The sequence below is a fragment of the Blennius ocellaris genome, assembly GCF_963422515.1.
Source record: "Blennius ocellaris genome assembly, chromosome: 21".
NCBI classification, from domain to species: domain Eukaryota; kingdom Metazoa; phylum Chordata; class Actinopteri; order Blenniiformes; family Blenniidae; genus Blennius; species Blennius ocellaris.
The window spans coordinates 1,995,892-2,012,959 of NC_137670.1; the positions used below are offsets into that span (position 1 = coordinate 1,995,892).

The 17,068-nt window shown below is 44.6% G+C and overlaps 2 protein-coding genes across 2 annotated transcripts in view; both read right to left on the reverse strand.

Moving 5' to 3' along the window:
• The window catches only part of wdr90 (WD repeat domain 90), a 28,041-nt gene extending 21,453 nt beyond the window's left edge, over nt 1-6,588 (reverse strand). The window contains exons 1-9 of the mRNA XM_080516972.1: nt 6,479-6,588; nt 6,322-6,413; nt 5,295-5,478; nt 4,259-4,393; nt 3,973-4,143; nt 2,837-2,963; nt 1,656-1,723; nt 520-596; nt 196-426 (exon numbers count right to left, since the gene is read on the reverse strand). Coding sequence (XP_080373098.1) covers nt 196-426; nt 520-596; nt 1,656-1,723; nt 2,837-2,963; nt 3,973-4,143; nt 4,259-4,393; nt 5,295-5,478; nt 6,322-6,413; nt 6,479-6,491 — 1,098 coding nt within the window. The 5' untranslated portion in view covers nt 6,492-6,588. The remainder of the gene's footprint in view (nt 1-195; nt 427-519; nt 597-1,655; nt 1,724-2,836; nt 2,964-3,972; nt 4,144-4,258; nt 4,394-5,294; nt 5,479-6,321; nt 6,414-6,478) is intronic.
• A 1,782-nt stretch (nt 6,589-8,370) lies between these two features.
• Nucleotides 8,371-14,752, reverse strand: LOC308145509 (glucagon receptor-like; the record flags this gene model as incomplete). The annotated part of the gene is made up of 14 exons (XM_080516973.1): nt 8,371-8,442; nt 10,007-10,048; nt 10,144-10,282; nt 10,359-10,450; nt 10,560-10,629; nt 10,702-10,762; nt 11,747-11,906; nt 12,052-12,208; nt 12,629-12,735; nt 12,828-12,958; nt 14,096-14,203; nt 14,366-14,468; nt 14,587-14,669; nt 14,740-14,752. The coding sequence occupies 14 exons, from the start codon at nt 14,750-14,752 to the stop codon at nt 8,371-8,373; spliced, it is 1,338 nt and encodes a 445-aa protein (XP_080373099.1).
• Nucleotides 14,753-17,068: the final 2,316 nt, after the last annotated feature.

The following is a 17,068-nucleotide window of genomic DNA, read 5'->3' on the forward strand; positions in this document are numbered from 1 at the left end:
CAGGAGGCTGTGGTGTCAGACATTATCTTTCTCTCAGCGAGGAAATCGAGTCTATTTCAGCTTCGGGAGCTACAAATACACCCAAAATACCGAGTTGGACGAATTCCCAGAATCTGACTTTCTTCTTTTTGTATATTTCTTTTTTTCTTCCTTCCAAAACTCTGCAGTAAAAGCTGATGAACTGCGGTTCCTCACCTCTTCCTGGAGTTCCTCCACAGGCTTGCTGGCAGCGCCCTCCCGGTGCACAAACACGTGAACCGCCCCGTCGTGGCCACCGCCGGGCGGGACCGGCGAGCAGCGGCGCGACCCCGAGGAGGCCGAGGAGGCCGAGGAGGCCGACTCGTCGCCACGACGACCCTGCTGGTCTGCGGACACGACGCCCAGCTCGGGGATGTCGGCCGCCACGGCCGCTGGACTCCAGGGGAGCTGACGAGACGGAAGAGGAACTTAAAGACGGGGGGGGGGGGGGGGGTTTGGCATTGGAAGCTCTATTCTGCACACACGCCTGATCGGCCTGACCTTCATTGGTGTGGTGACCTCTTGACCCTCACGGACCGACCTGCCGACACGGCCAGGCTGCTCTCCAGCAGGAACGTCTGAACAAGGCAAACGTGTAGGAGTCAGTCAGTCGTCGTGTAATAAACAGTAGCTGACCAGTTTATACTTTCAGAGTTTGACCCTGGATTCTCTACACCAGTGTTTTTCAACCTTTTTTGAGCCAAGGCACACTTTTTTTTTTTTAAATGTGGAGGCACACCACCACCCGAAAATGTTAAAATGTGAAACTCTGTAGCCTCTATTAACAATATAAAGTCTTTCTCATCAAAGTTTTATCAACAGGAATCCAGTAAATCCAGAAAGCAAGGACTTTTTTTTAATAGTGCCTCCCTCAGTGTGAAACCTGGACCTGATGGATGAAGAGCTGAGATCCTGGTTCACATTCTTCCTTTTCAAAAACTTCTCCATCACTGTCACTGACACAGTACTTTGATACAAGATGGTAGCAGGAGGTGGAGATGAACCACACTGACGTCTGTCACTTTACATTTCTCCAGCAAAGTTCTGTGCTGCCCTCTAGTGGTGAAGAGTATTTATACATGAATACTCTGCGACACACTGTCGCTGTGAGAACACATTTTTTTTTTAGAAACAAATGTGAAATTGCATAAATTCCCACGGCTCACCTGACGAGATCTCGTGGCGCACTGGTTGAAAAACACTGATCTACATCCTCCTGCTTTCCTCCCCGTGTTAAAGGAACATTTTGGGAAATCCAAAACATGCATCTATGGTTCATTAGTGACTCTGAAGGGCTTATAAGTGTGACTGTCTGTTCTGATTTTTGTGTGCCTGCTGATTTCTCTAAAAAGGTTTTATTCTTCCTTTGCTCCTGTGGTTTGTGGAGACTTGATGTCGGTTAAAATGTGTGATTTTCTGGAGTCGCCTGGATAAAATAAGAGGTTCCAAATCGGTGTTATTGTGCAGCGCAGTGCTATACTTCCAGTATAAAACATGCTGCACATAAACAGAGTTTTGGCAAAACTGGAAATCTAATTTGTTAGAAGCAAAGCATGTTCATGTGTTCAGACGTTCTCCTGCACAGAAAAGAAGTAAAAGTCTACCAGCGGCATGGCTTTGTGCTCCGAGCGACTTACGAGCCCCCTGCTGTGAACTGGCCTTTTGAATGGAGTCAAACGGAGCCTTCGTTCCTTCAGAGGGGAACCTGTCGGGGGGAAAACACACAATAAAGGAACAATCTGATTTAACGTCTTCTCCCGTCAAACGCTTCAGATGCATTACGTTACAGCAAAAGAAAAATAAACGCCGTCCATGGCAGTCTGAAGTAGAGCTGCAACTTTAATAATCGATTAATATTTTTTCCAATTTAATTTAATTTATTTATTTATTTTTAATTGTAGGACCAGTTGATATTGAACGAATCAAACACCAAATGTATTAGGATTATTTAAAGGTACATAACTGAACCAATACAAAGATCTATTCAATGTAAATACATGTATATACAAAATAATCATTAAATCAGATTTAATGTACTTCAGGGACCACATACAGTCCAGGTTCATGCTGTAATAACATTTAAAGTCACACTTCAAAGTGTTTGTAATGAAATCGTCTATATTCTTGCAAACATTTAGTATAATGCAATAATGCATAATATACAGTATATGCATAGTATATATAGTATAGTATATGCAATATATAGTTATATAATAGTATAATGCAATAATGCAAACATTTAGTACAAACATTGCAAACATTTAGTATAATGCAATAATGCATAATATACAGTATATGCATAGTATATACATAATATAGTATATATAATATATAGTATATAGTTATATAATAGTATAATGCAATAATGCATAATGCAAACATTTAGTACTGTAGTTTAGTAATTTAGCACATTTAGTACAATCTCAACATTAAGTCAATTTTAATTAAACAATTTGGTGCAAAATACAACAAAATGTCAAAACAGAATCTAGTATAAAAACTCTACAAGCTCTCTCTCTTTCTATTTGTTTTACTTTATGTCAGCCATCCAGCCTCGACGAAGCTCAGAAGTTGACGTAAACATGGCGAGTTAGCGCAAAAATCGACAGTGAAATTCGTTGCCAACACTTTTAAATAATCGAACTGAATCGGATTTTATCGATTCGTCGTTGCAGCCCTAATCTGAAGCGTGCGATAATTCATGTTTCTCACAGTGAATTTGCGTTCAGGTGCAGAATAAACAGCAACAGAGTGTTTGGCAGTGGATTCTGCTTTTGACGAATCTCAGATTTTAACAGTTCCTTTGCGTGGACGGTACCTGATGTGGTCGTAGAGGTCGTGCCAGGAGCTTCCTTTAGGGACGGGGAAAGACATTTCTCTCGGTATCGGACCGGTGCCGAGAGACGAGGCCAGACCCATGAGCTTGGCCTCACTGAAAGACATCCCTGTTGAATGAGAAGGACGGTGAAGATAAACTCTGAATGAATGAGCGAATCTCACGAGTGTGACGCAAATACATTCTCCCACTCAAGAGACTGAAGTGCTTTTAATACGGATTTCTTATTTGAGTGTTTTTCAACCTTGTTTGAGCCGAGGCACACTTTTTTCTTTGGAAAAATCGGGAGGCACACCACCACCCGAAAATGTTAAAATGTGAAACTCTGTAGCCTCTATTAACAATATAGAGTCTTTCTCGTCAAAGTTTTATCAACAGGAAAAACTTTTCAAAACTTCTCCATCACTGTCACTGACACAGTACTTTGATACAAGATGGTAGCAGGAGGTGGAGATGAACCACACTGACGTCTGTCACTTTACATTTCACCGGCAAAGTTCTGTGCTGCCCTCTAGTGGTGAAGAGTATTTATACATGATTACTCTGCAACACACTGTCACTGTGAGAGCAAAGGTTTTTTTTTTTAGAAAATTGGATAATTTCCCACGGCTCACCTGAGTATATATCCCGCGGAAACACCAGTGTGCCGCGGCGCAGTGGTTGAAAAACACTGATCTAAAGCTAGAAGGTGTCGGCTAATTTATCCACAAGGGAAACGTAAAAAATAATTAGTTGGCCGAGATTTAAGTTGACTTGAATTTTGCTCTGTAAGAATTATTTCTCAATGAAAAGCAGTTGGGTTTTTCTTTTTTAAAAATGTATTTTATGAGCTACTGTTGCTTTGCTCCTCAGAGTCTTTTACAGTCTTTGTCTGCAACTAATTTAGTAAATTATTTGCAGACAACATTTTTTTTTTTTTTTGTCAGGTAACAACTTTCCTCGCCTCAACCCATAATAATATAAATGATAATGAAACGTTAGGTGTCGATAAAGCCAATAAAAAAAAAAAACGATTCTACGTTAGATTGAGGAGTCGTCGATGAAAAACCCATTTGCTCGGATTTGACCCTGAATAAAGTGTCGAGGGAAAGACGGCGACGGGAAGTGGCGTTCCCCACCTGGGTTGAGAAGCAGGTCGGTGGTGAACACGTTCTTCACCGACATGTTGGCACAGAGCCGGACGCCGCTCAGGTGACGGTGGCGGCGGCCGGCGTAGACGGACAGGATGAGCTGCAGGTCCAGCGTCAGGCAGGTCCAGCGCACCGAGGGGGGGGCCGGTCCCACCAGGCCTGGGGCAGACACGGCAGAGCGACACACTTCACATACGGCATTAAGTCGGTTAATAAAACAAGTGTACAGGAGCTGTGGTGATCCTGCAGCGTGGTGGCGGGGCGAGGGGTTCACCGCGTCTCGCCGCTTTAGAGGTCTGGTCATAAACCGAATCCTTGGCGGCGCCGCAGAGGAACGGAAACTGAAGCCACGTCGCCGTCGACTTGAGAGAGACAGTGAGAGAGTGAGAGCGAGTGAGAGTCAGAGTGAGTGAGAGACAGTGAGAGAGTGAGAGCGAGTGAGAGTCAGAGTGAGTGAGAGACAGTGAGAGAGTGAGAGCGAGTGAGAGTCAGAGTGAGTGAGAGAGAGAGACAGAGAGAGTGAGCGAGTGAGTCAGAGTGAGCGAGAGAGAGAGAGTGAGCGAGAGTGAGAGTCAGAGTGAGTGAGAGAGTGAGAGTGAGCGAGAGACAGAGAGTGAGCGAGTGAGTCAGAGTGAGTGAGAGAGAGAGAGTGAGCGAGAGACAGAGAGTGAGCGAGTGAGTCAGAGTGAGCGAGAGAGAGAGAGTGAGCGAGAGTGAGAGTCAGAGTGAGTGAGAGAGTGAGAGTGAGCGAGAGACAGAGAGTGAGCGAGTGAGTCAGAGTGAGTGAGAGAGAGAGAGTGAGCGAGAGACAGAGAGTGAGCGAGTGAGTCAGAGTGAGTGAGAGAGAGAGAGTGAGCGAGAGTGAGACAGAGAAAGTGAGAGTGAGAGCGAGAGAGTGAGTGAGACAGAGAGAGTGAGTGAGAGAGACAGACAGAGAGAGAGACTGAGTGAGAGAGAGAGTGAGAGTGAGCGAGAGAGGGAGTGAGCGAGCGAGAGTGAGCGAGAGAGAGAGCGAGCGAGAGTCAGAGTCGGAGTGAGGGAGATTCCCAACCCCGGGGACTCGGTTTGAATGTTTATACTAAAAGTATATCATATATAGATATATATACATACACACATGCTATTTAAAAGTGTCTGCAATATACATAAAAGTAACTCGCTCCATTAATAAGCAGTAGAAACGTATGGCGATGCGTCAGTAAAATAAAAGAGTGTAACAAGAGAGTAACATGAAATACGTCTCTTGACAGAATTACAGCTGAATGAATGCAAATGATAGCAGATTTGGAAGAAAACGCTGGAGCTTGCACACGGTACCTCAGCGGCCACATCCAGGTGAACCACAAAGTACTTCCCCGGCGTGGGTCTGAACAGGAGGTAGAAGAAGCGCCCGGTCAGGCCCAGGGACTGGCTGCTGGTTCTGGGGACGAGGACGTAGCTGTTGGCGGGAACCGGACCCCGGATCCGGAACACGGGACATTTCAGCGTCCGGTCCTGGGGGGACGGCACACCAACACCAACGATCACGTTGAATGACACGAGTTACAAACTTTGCCTCTGGAAATCGGTGACACCGGAGGCGACACGAGGGCCACAAGGGCCCCTGAGGGCCCCCGAGGGACGGCTGACATCGGACAATTTCAATGACAGAGTAATGCAACTGCTTTAGTCGCTGCCATGACAAAAATTCCCCCCCTTTCATAATAGTCACTGGCGAGTTTCCAGTAGGGGGCTTTTCCGACTGCGCGGAATCACCGAAGATGAGTCCAGGTATTACTTGATCGTCTACTAGCCACCCGAGCTAGTCGCACAAGCTAGCTGCTCCCGCCGCCCGTGCTCCTTTCCTCCTCTCTCTGTCTCTTCCAGGCTCAATCTTTCGTCAAGGCTCATAAAACGTCGACTATAACTTCAAAACACTGTTAAAACTTGGATATTTAAGAGGGAAACAAGCCGATACAAACACAACAGATCGAGATCTGCACAACTCGTGATGTCACGCTCACGAAGAAGGATTCCCCCGACTTCGTGGGCTGGAGATTCAAAATTCAAATGACTTTGTTATGCGACAACAGTGGTGGGGCAGAGTCGGAGGAACCTTATCAGTAGAACCCCAACTATCGTTTTTTGCAATAGTGTATTACATTTCACTAGAACTTTTAAATTTTGCACATTTCAGTGTGTTTTTCTGGCATTTAGATATTGTGTGTAAAGTTTGCAATAATATAAGTATTTCTAACCCCCCTCCCCCCCCCCCCCCCCCAACAGGACCCCAGGGGGTCTAGAAACGCCCCTGGGGGACACAGGACAGTCGCTTCTCGGCTCCAGGTGTTTAAATACCGTGCAGGTCGACACGTCGCCCTCCTTCGCGGACTTCCTCCACTCTTCCACCTTCACGTGTTTGAAAACGTTGACGTACGGGTGCTGCCAGCCTGGAAGACGGCGCAGGTCAGTCAAGGCGGACCGATTAGAATTAGAAAGTTGATTTTTGTTTTACCTTTGGAGGCCATTCGTCAACGCTGCACCTGGAGAACATCCACCTGACGACGTGTTCGGCTTTGTACGTTCGCCAACCAACCGACAGCCACATAAACGACACACTTTTCCACCCCCTAACGCAACATGCGGTTTATTTTCTCAGTAAAAGAAGACAATAAGCCCCCTGCGGGTTACCGGACACTTGGTAAACTTTGCTCCGAGTTTTAGCTATTTCCCTTCTTCCCGCTTCAGCCGCCGCCGTTGTCAAGCACGCCGTGACGTCACGACGCCCGGTGCTTCTGGGTAATGTAGTTTCCAATTCGTTTCGTTTCCGTTTCAATTCAACTTTATTCATATTGCACCACATTACAACACAGTGATTTCGAGGCGCTTTTACAGAGAGAAACCCAACAAATATGAGAAATATAATTTCCTTCTTTAAATATTTTTCTTGTTCAGTGAATTATCCCAAAAAATAAAAAATTAGGTTGGTTTACATTTTTCCACTGAAATAAATTTCAAAATTAGGTAGAAAAAAATATATGGGGACATAGTGTTATACATTTGACCTCACGGGGTGTGAGGGTACACGACTCACAAAAAATTAGCGATGTTTTGCCTTCAATGGTGACTTTCTCATCTCAATGAATTTATCAAATCAAAGGGCAAACACAGTATCCAATCCAATCCAATCCACTTTATTTATATAGCACATTTTAACAACAAAGCATTTCCAAAGTGCTTCACATGAGACTGCACATAAAAACAAAACTAAACAGTCCAACACTAAATAAGTATAAAACCATAAAATACAAATAAAAACAGATTAAAAACTACAAACACATTAAAAAAAACTACAAATAAAAATAAAACAATTCAAAAGAATAAATAGAAATATAAAAACGCTTAAAAAGCAATAAAATAAATAAGAACAATAAAATAAATAAGACACAGGGGACCACACGACTCACGCGGCGTTAAAAGCCTGAGAATAAAAGTGGGTTTTAAGACGCGATTTAAAACAGTCCAAAGTGGGGCCTGTTCGGTATACCACAACAAAGAATGTAACAGCAGCAAAAAAAAAATCTAAATTCTTGAGCATCAATCATACTGTTCACAAGTGCTCACTGGTCTCTCGCACAACACGAACGCTCCCCGGCCCATTAAGATGACGACGCTCGAGCCCGGTGGTGATAACATACCACTGAAAGGTCATCTAGCATCGAACGGTTTGACGTGCTTTCAAACGCCGACAGAAGGTGACATTAAGCTCACCTAGAAAGGTTATATTTATCCTGAAATTTCACCTGAGAGCTGAACGTAATGTGAATCTCACATGCCGTAAGGCAAGAAATTCTTATTCTCTTTGTTCTTTTTTTGCAATTTTGTTTTTCCTTGTCGTATATTTTACGCATGTGCATGATCCAAAATATATATATATATATATATATGAAATAGTTTACTTGGACATAGACAACGAGAAGCTTGCTAATTGGTATAAATCAATGTGTACGTAACAATTTTTATCCAGACAATTACAACAAACCATAATCGGTATGAAAATGTACAATTAATGCAAAAAAAAAACAAAATTCAATCTGAAACAGCGTTTGGGAGCGTAACCACTGGGTCTTGAAGATGAATGACGAAGGACACCTGCATCCCCAGAGGTGATCGTCCCGTCTCGTCGCCACCTCCTTGCTGCAGGGTGGAGTGATTATTGAGCGCCGGCGACGCCCGGCGAGGCGAGGAAACGTCAGGCAGCGGCGAAATTGTCCGCAATCGACGTGCCGAGATCTCGGGAGTGCGCGAATCTCCGGACGTCTCCCCGATTGCCGAGACCGAAGATCCGTTGCGCTCGGGCGCCGTGGCGACGGAGGCGGCGTCCGCTTGGCGCGCAAGCGCAGCTAGTCATTGTGCGCAACACACGTTTTCCGTCTGCGTCCTCCAGCCGCACAACTTCTTTCTTAACTCCTCCTGCACCTGCGGCGAAAGACGAGGGCCGGTCATTTCACAGGCGGTTCGCAAATTTTGGGTCATTTTACGATCTTGCATAAAATGAGTGTTAAAGGATAAAAATCAACTCCGAATACATACTTATTAAATACAATGAGATGTCCGGAAACATTATGTAGGTTTTGAAGGAATATAGAAGTTAAACATTTGTTTTCTTTTTTTTATATATATATATATATATATATATATATATATATATATATTTATTGAGTTTTTTTACTTTAACAAGGCCAATTACAACATCACAGTAGAAATGCAGAAACAAATATTGCTTAACTAGCATCCATACAATTAAATATCAAGGTGCCTTAAGAACAATTCATATTCCTTAAAGTATTTTTGAAAAATATTAGAAAAAAACAATACACAAATCCAAACGAAACAACAACAACAAAAAACAAAAACAAAAACAAAACAGATCAGAACAAAACAGACTCACAAAGGGGTTATAAAGTTGTTTAACAATCTGTGAATGTCCACCTAATCTTACATTGTCCACGTAAATTATAGATATGAGGGATCAACTACAGCTTCAGATATCTTAATGTTGGTCCCCATACAGCCTGAAATGTCTGAGAATTTCAACTCAACTTTTCAATTTGTAAAATAGTTGCTGGAGTAGCCGAGCAAAGCAGTCTGAGGATCAATTTGTTCTCTGTGAGACAACTGAACACATCGTATTCAGTTGTCTTCCTACACAGCTGGGATTTCTCCCACTGCTCAAGTTGGGAAAAACAAAGCAATTAATTCATGTTCAGGGGCTTTCCTAGTTGGTTGGCGACGTCTCCTCAGCGCTCCACTTTGCACAATTCAAAGTCAAGGTGAGATGAGAGGTCAGAGGTCACTTTACTCCCACGGAGACAAAGGAATGGCAACTTCGCCATAGCAACACATACATCACAAGGAACTGACATGTGAGGTTAAGGTGGCGTATGCAAATGTATAAATATGAACCACGCGTTGCAGTTGTGCCCTTCTTCGGTTGTAAACCCAGGCTGCACATCTGGGTCTGCAAGGAAGAACGGTCCGAGCTCGTATTATGCAACTCAGTTTGTAGCATTATGTAATCTGATATGCATTTTTGTAATCTCTTGTTTGTGTGATTATCAAATTCACTATTGAAGAAATTAACTCTCTTTCTGCCTCTCCCGGATCAACGAACACGCAGGAATCCAGGGGAACACGGGTACGAATTCCAACAGTTTCAACATTTATTTCTTTTTTCACAGATATCTCAGCTTGACTGTTGCGTCTCCTAATCTTGGAGAAACAGTGTGACCCTCACTGTATACGTTAGAATCAGCAGTAACCTTTTGTGGGAAATGAAAAAAAAAACAACTTAAAGTTGAGAAACCAGGTCGAAGGGGAAAATAAAGCAATCTATCCTTTCAGTAGGATTAACACAGTTCTAAAACAATAATTACGATTCAATTTTCACATTTGAACAATGGAAATTAATGCATGTTTCTAATGGATCGATGAGATTTCCTTTCATCCAGCAGTGTAAACAAACGCAAGACTTTCCACTAACCTCTTTATTGGCATAGAAGTACAGTATAGCCACCAATAAACCCTGCAGACAAAAACACAGATTTTTAGAAAGCGTGTTCCACGCCTTCATTATATGGAGTTTTAAAGTCCTTGCTTTACAGGGACAGTCAAACTCACCTGGAACGAGCTCAAGAAAAGGGAGAAAAACACCTTTATGGAGCGCAAAAGGCCGGACGTCTGCTCATCCGTGGCAAAGATGAATATTATCTCGTGGATCCCAAACAGGGGAATCAGGGTGAGAGTGGCCTTGGCAAGCCTATGACCACAAATGAAAAACAGTTTTTTTTTTTTGCCTTAAATCCTGTCACCAGTGGAAATATGAGATCACTTGCCGAAGTTTGTAATCGGGGTATCGAACCGAGTTGCTCGTTCGCAGTTTGGCAAATATGACTTTGAGGATCTTCATGAAAATCAAAAAGTTAACCTGTGGAGGGAAAAAAAAAAAAAAAAGACATTTGGTGATTTATCTAACAAAATGCATTATGATAAATATACCATGCCATTTTTTTTTTTATTAAGATATTAATCTTTACCAATGAAGCAAACAGTACTGGGAAACGGATGATCCACCAGTAGCCCATGTTCTCATTCACAGCCCAGCACCTGAGGAAAGGGCAGGAGTGACACGCTGCTCCAGATGTGGGGTGAAACTATACAGACGTGAACGTCACTCACTCTTTATTTTCTTTCAACATCTTCGCCGCCACCCAGGGGACGACAAACAGGAGAGGCGTCCCTGAGGAAGAACATGATGAAGTGCAGTTTTTTTTAAAATATATATATAATCATAAAAATACGCAGCAGATTTACCGGGATAAATCACCCCGGCAACTTACTCTGAATGTCTTCCCTGCTCCGGAGCAGGTTTTGTTTCAGGATGAGAGCACAGTGAGTGTATAAGCTCCGCCTCCTGACCAATCAGATCTTTTGGAAAAGGACCTGCCTGTTAATGGAAGATCCTGGGAGTCATGTGGAGTGATGCGATAAAATAAACCACTCACCAACATTATTTGGGTCCAATTTATGGAGTTTATAGAAAGTGACTGGAGTTGTTCACGCCGATGGCGAACCAAGATGGCGGCTGGTTAGAGACGCCCCTCTCACGAACATGTAACAACTGGACTTTACTTTGAAAGCGGCCTCCAGCTTTCACCCCTTTACTTTGTTGAGTAAAAGAGCCGTTGCAAAGGAGGATGACAACGTCGTCGAAGAAGTTGCTAGCTAACGACGAAGCTAACGCCTTTTCTCCGAAATCACGAAAGTGAGCTCCGCCTTACAGAGCGTCGCCACGGACGACTCTACGATTAAGAAGCCGACAACCGAGCTGAAAACGACCGTAGAGGTTTTCTTTCCAGGTCCTGAGTTCCAGTCGTCGTGGAATTTTTGGGAATAAAGTCGTTGAGTCCGTTAATGAAAGCCGTCTTGAAGATGCCCCCTGCTGGTCAACATCTGAGTAGGATTCCATTGGAAACTATCGTGGCGGCGAAGCTCGATGGAATAGATCCATCTGTTCTACTCGTCATCATTTCTACTGCAGAAGCCTCTCGGATGAGAAGTGGAACCTCTTCAAACCCGAGGCGAGTCTGATTGCCGTTTAAGACAAGGGCCAGCGTACGACACGACCCGCGTGACTCCGTCTCTCTTCAGACACTGTGCAAATAAACAGCGAGGTCCAGAACAACTCACCAGGTGACTGTTAAACCAAAGGAAGGTGACTTACCCCAGCCGAGACAGACGTAAGGGAGGTGTCTGTTGTTATCGACGAGGACTGAGGCGATGAGCACCGAGTATAAATAAACCGCCTCTCCAAAAAACCAGCAATGATTGGCCAAGACGAAGTACTGCATCGTCGCCTGTGCTACCCTGCAGCCGATAGCAGCCTGGAAGCGAGGCGAACGTGCACAAACACACAGACGGATGCACAAAGAACGGGGAAAAGCAGAGGTTTCAATGGCGTCGTCGACGCAACTCCAATTTCATATGCGCTGAACACGCAAAAGGACACTCTGAGTTCCCGGCGCTCACCTGATGACTGAGCATCTCACTCACGTCGGCCGTCCTGACGATTTCCTTCCCCCAGTGGCGGTCCACCATGGCGTCCTTCGCCATGACGGCCACGGCTCTCAGGATGAACGACAGAAAGAGGTGGGCGTGGAGGTAGTTCCTGGTGCACCACAGCCTCCTGTCAGGAAACGTCACAGCGGCGAATGGACTTCGCTCCCAATGTTTTTGGAGGTTCAGTGTCTTGCTCAAGGACACTTTGGCACTCGGGGCAGGTTGGAGATGGGAATCTAACCCGCAGCCTTCCGATTGGGAGACGACCGCTCTACCACCCCGATATGGACGTATGACCGGGCTTTGGTATACTGAATTTAGTCCTGACGCTTTGGGCTGATTTGTTCATTATTGATTAATTTATTCATATATTTGGTGTTTTTTTGGGAGGGATTCTGAGCCTTTATCGTAAAAAATGTTGCCTTATTCATTTGTGAAGGACAGAAGTTCAACGGATTGTTACTTTTAACCCTCGTTGGGGGGCTGTGAGCCTATTTCGTCAAACGCAAAATGCAAACGAGCGCATAGTCTGCGTCAGAAGGATTACCGGAAGCCCAGAAGAATGATGAGCGCCGTCACGAGGGAGAAGAGGGACAGGGAGTAGCCCACGGTGTAAATCATCCGGAAGCTGGTCATCAGCTGTTTGAACCAGAGCTGCAAGAGGAAAAAAAATCAGCGGGAGTCACTTGATGCAGCCTTTCGGCTTCAGCAGCTCCTCGATATGGAGACACTTTGTGCCGCCGTACCTCTCGAGACGTGACCTCTTGTTCCTCCTCGCACTGGGAAATGTCTCTCCACACCTGGCCGCCGCCGCTGCCGCCGTCCGTCTCCCAGAGGCCGTCGGCGCCACACCGCCGCCGCACAACGCCCTGCGCCACTGGGCCACAAACCATCCATCAATACAGTAACATAGACGGAATTTGGGCGTCGATCACATTGTTTCCTTCCAATTTGCCCAAAAAAGTCAAGAGAAGTCAACAAACAATGTCGATGTTTTGCGGCGTTTTGAGCGTAAAAATACGTCCAAACAGCGACGTGTTGTCCAGAACGGTTAGATAGCCGCAATGCTAACTTCCCTAGCATCCTCGCTGGCGGCGGCAAACTGTGGAATGGATTTCATGAGTCATGACTCCGTGTCTCACTGAGACCCGCCTCCCTTCGGGAAATCCAGTCCACATTTTGCAGCCAGCGGAGGAGGTCAGGGAAGTAGCAAAAAAAAAAAACAACAAAAAAACGATGTTAAGGTGTTTTGATCAATTAAGGCAGTGTTTTTCAACCTTTTTGAGCCAAGGCACACTTTTTTGTTTGGAAAAATCTGGATGCACACCACCACCCGGAAATGTTAAAATGTTAAACTCTGTAGCCTCTATTAACAATATAAAGTCTTTCTCATCAAAGATTTATCAACAGGAATCAAATAAATACAGAAAAAAAAGTATTTCCCAATGTCTTTTTTTAATAGTGACTCCGTCGGTGTGAAACCTGGACCTGATGGATGAAGAGCTGAGATCCTGGTTCACATTCTTCCTTTTCACAAACTTCTCCATCACTGTCACTGACACAGTACTTTGATACAAGATGGTAGCAGGAGGTGGAGATTAACCACACTGACGTCTGTCACTTTACATTTCACCGGCAAAGTTCTGTGCTGCCCTCTAGTGGTGAAGAGTATTTATACATGATTACTCTTCAACACACTGTCGCTGTGAGAGCAAATGATTTTTAGAAAAAAATGTGAAATTGGATAATTTCCCACGGCACACCTGACGAGATCTCGCGGAAACACCAGTGTGCCGCGGCACAGTGGTTGAAAAACACTGAATTAAGGTACTAAAACTTAGTTTTAGCTCTGGCCAGACCAGACCAGACCAGACCAGACCAGACCAGACCAGGACAGGACAGGACAGGACAGGACAAGGCAGGACAGGACAGATAGGGATACAAAGGAAACCTCTACATATCAAAGATATACTGAGATATTTTTTAATTTCCCTTTTCTTGTTGCAGTTTTTACCTTTGTCATACCAGGGCAGGTAGAACGGGCAGGAGATGTTGACCATCGTACCGGCAGGAGCGTCTGGCCAGCAGGCGTATTGGTCAAATGTCCTGTTACAGAACAATCCTGCCAGAACACCAAACAAAAGACACACAAAAGATCTTGGCTCAAATGAATAAAGAAATTATTCTCAGCCACCATTTCAAGCCAAGTATTAATCATAGAATAGCTCTGACACATTTCTACCGCCTTTGACTCACCAATTATGATTTTTTTTTTTCCAGTTACCTTGCAGTTGTGGCTCTTTCAGTATCATTGTGACACAGTTCTCTTTATACTGGACCCACTTCCGATACGTCTCCTCCAGGACTTTACCACTCACCGTCTCAAACTGTAAGAGGATAAAACAATATAAAACCTAAACGATTAAAGACTGGAACTGCCCTTCCTGCCATGGCGGCGAGTATAACGGACGGCGTGGTCGTGTCCGGTGTGCCGTCCCCACTCACCCTCGGCAAAACCAGGAACACCAAGCAGGCCAGAGCTCTGCTGCCCGTCGTACGACGCATCCCTGCAAAGCGCTCGGACTTCTCTGAGGGTGGAGGAGAAGAACAGAAACATACCGAAGGATTTCAATCGAACACTTTTTTCAGGTCACTGACGAAACGGCGCCATAATGACTTTTTCCATGTCGTGATGGAAATGTCGACATTTTCGCAAAAACCAAACAGTTCCCACGAAACATGAATCAAATCTCAACGTGAAGCCAAATTTTTTGGACGAAACCCTCCGCTGTGAAATGTCCACAAGACGTCTGTCGCTGTTGCATTCTGGGTGATCAATCCAACACTTTTTTCCAGGTCAGGGCCTGCATGCAGGACGTTTTCGTCTCGGGTGGGCCGGACTGGCGAAACGGCGCCATAATGTCTTTGAACTTTATACTTTGAACTTTTTCTATGTCGTGATGGAAATGTCTACATTTTCACAAAACCAAAGAAACATGCATAAAATCTTAACATGAAGCCAAATTTTGAAAAATCCCTGTCTGTCGCTGTTGCATTCTGGGTGTTCGGCTGGTTTGGAGCGCTGGACAGAGTCTGGACTTAGATTGTCTCTTCAGTTTCACACGATAACCGTTTCCCGACTCGCGCTTTTGGGTCTTAACACACCAACAAGGTCTGACGATGACGGTTTGGGTCGACTGTCCTCGTCTCGTCGGTCCATCGGTGGACGTCTCACAAGTTATGATTCGCTGCTTTACCTGAAAGGCACTTGAAGCATTCGCAGGCACCGATATCGCCTTGTCCTTTCATAAATAAATATAATGCAAATGATAAAATGAAAATGAAATCACAAAAGGCTTGAAATTTAGAATATATATATTCTTTTTTTTTACAGACAACTATAGACGAGTTAGAACTTGGAAAACCAACAAAGGAGGTTTAACTATTCAAGAAGATGCGTCACGAGAGTTTAATGTTAATGGTTTAAATTTCTGTTCAGCATTCTACCGCCTGCCTCGGTCGCCATCGATTCGCTTTCGACGTGCCTTGGCGGCAGTCACTCAATTATATTGATGCCATGGCGTGAACGTCTGTGTGTGAGAGCTGGTGGGGCGCTTTTCACTTCCTGTCAACCTGTCAGATGTTCATTGAAGAAACCGTGGAGTGAAATGCAATTATTAGAGCGGTAACAGGTGCACACATACGTCTACAGTGTTCCGATGTAATTTGACCTGATGTGGTGAAATAATATTCGACACTGAAACAGCGAGAGACTGAGGGAACGTGAGCTTGAAGTAAAAGGGGAAGAAAAAAAATCGGACGATGAGGATTATTGGGGTTTTGTGTGAATGAAATAACTTTTGTTAGTTTTCCGGGCAGAGGCGGGTTCAATGGGGGTAAATTACCCCACAGATGTCTTTCGCAACGGCACTTAAATCAATAGTAGAGCTTGAAAACATCGTGCTCCAAATCAATATCACATAAATCGGATCTCAAAGAAACACTGCTGTTCATACAACCCGAACACCGGCTATATGTGCGTTCAACTCAAGGTTGTTGTGTAAAGGCTTCGGTTCCCGCCTTCTGTTTTTATTTGTTTACAATCCACCCAAATCACTAATAATAAAGCTGCTGGGAATTACAAACAAAACGTCATTATTCCATAGCTGCAGGCTGGGAGGTGCTGCTCCTGCAGGATTGTGTTGAAAATTTGATTTTTGAGTTTTTCTTTGCGCAATTCAAATATTTCCTCAAAATGCTTATCAGCGCGCTTGCACAATTAATTTTTTGGCGCTCAAATTTTCCCATCGCTCGCTCAGATGGAACCCCATAGGGACGTCTCTGAATGTCGCTCGCTCAGTGGGGAATCATTCAGTTGGGGTTTTTTTGGGTTTTTTTTTTTTGTCGATTTCTGCCGTCATGTGATCGGGAGCTTGACACGGGGCCGCGAGGAACTCAGAAGATTCACAGCGTCTCGTGCCCCCGGCGACGACTGTCAAATACCCCCTGCTGAGAGGTGCATTGTGTCGGTACGGAGCCTGAGGACCGCCAGTGTGGAGGCCCGGGACGCCCCATGAGCACGCTTTGTGTAAAATGTTCTGCAGCCAACGGGGATCTGAGGTCACCTGCAGGGCGACGCGGAGCCGAAGCTCTATATGCAACAGAAAATGACTTTATTATTGGGGGAAAAAAACAAAAAACAATCTTCTCAAGGCTCCACAGTGAAGTTGTGACTACATTGAATAGTAAATCAAACAATTCCAGTGTGTGTGTGTGTGTGTGTGGTGACCTGTCCACCCGTGTCCTGCTGGGATCGGCTCTTCTTCTTCTTCTTCTTCTTCTTCGTTGGTTATGAGGAACTTCTATAATTATTGATGAGTCGTCAAAAATAATGACAGAAGATCCTGACGTTTTAATGCTTAATGTCTGAGTCGTGACCGTCTTCCTCTTCGGTTGCAAGGTATTGAACTTCTTAAAGCTTCACGGA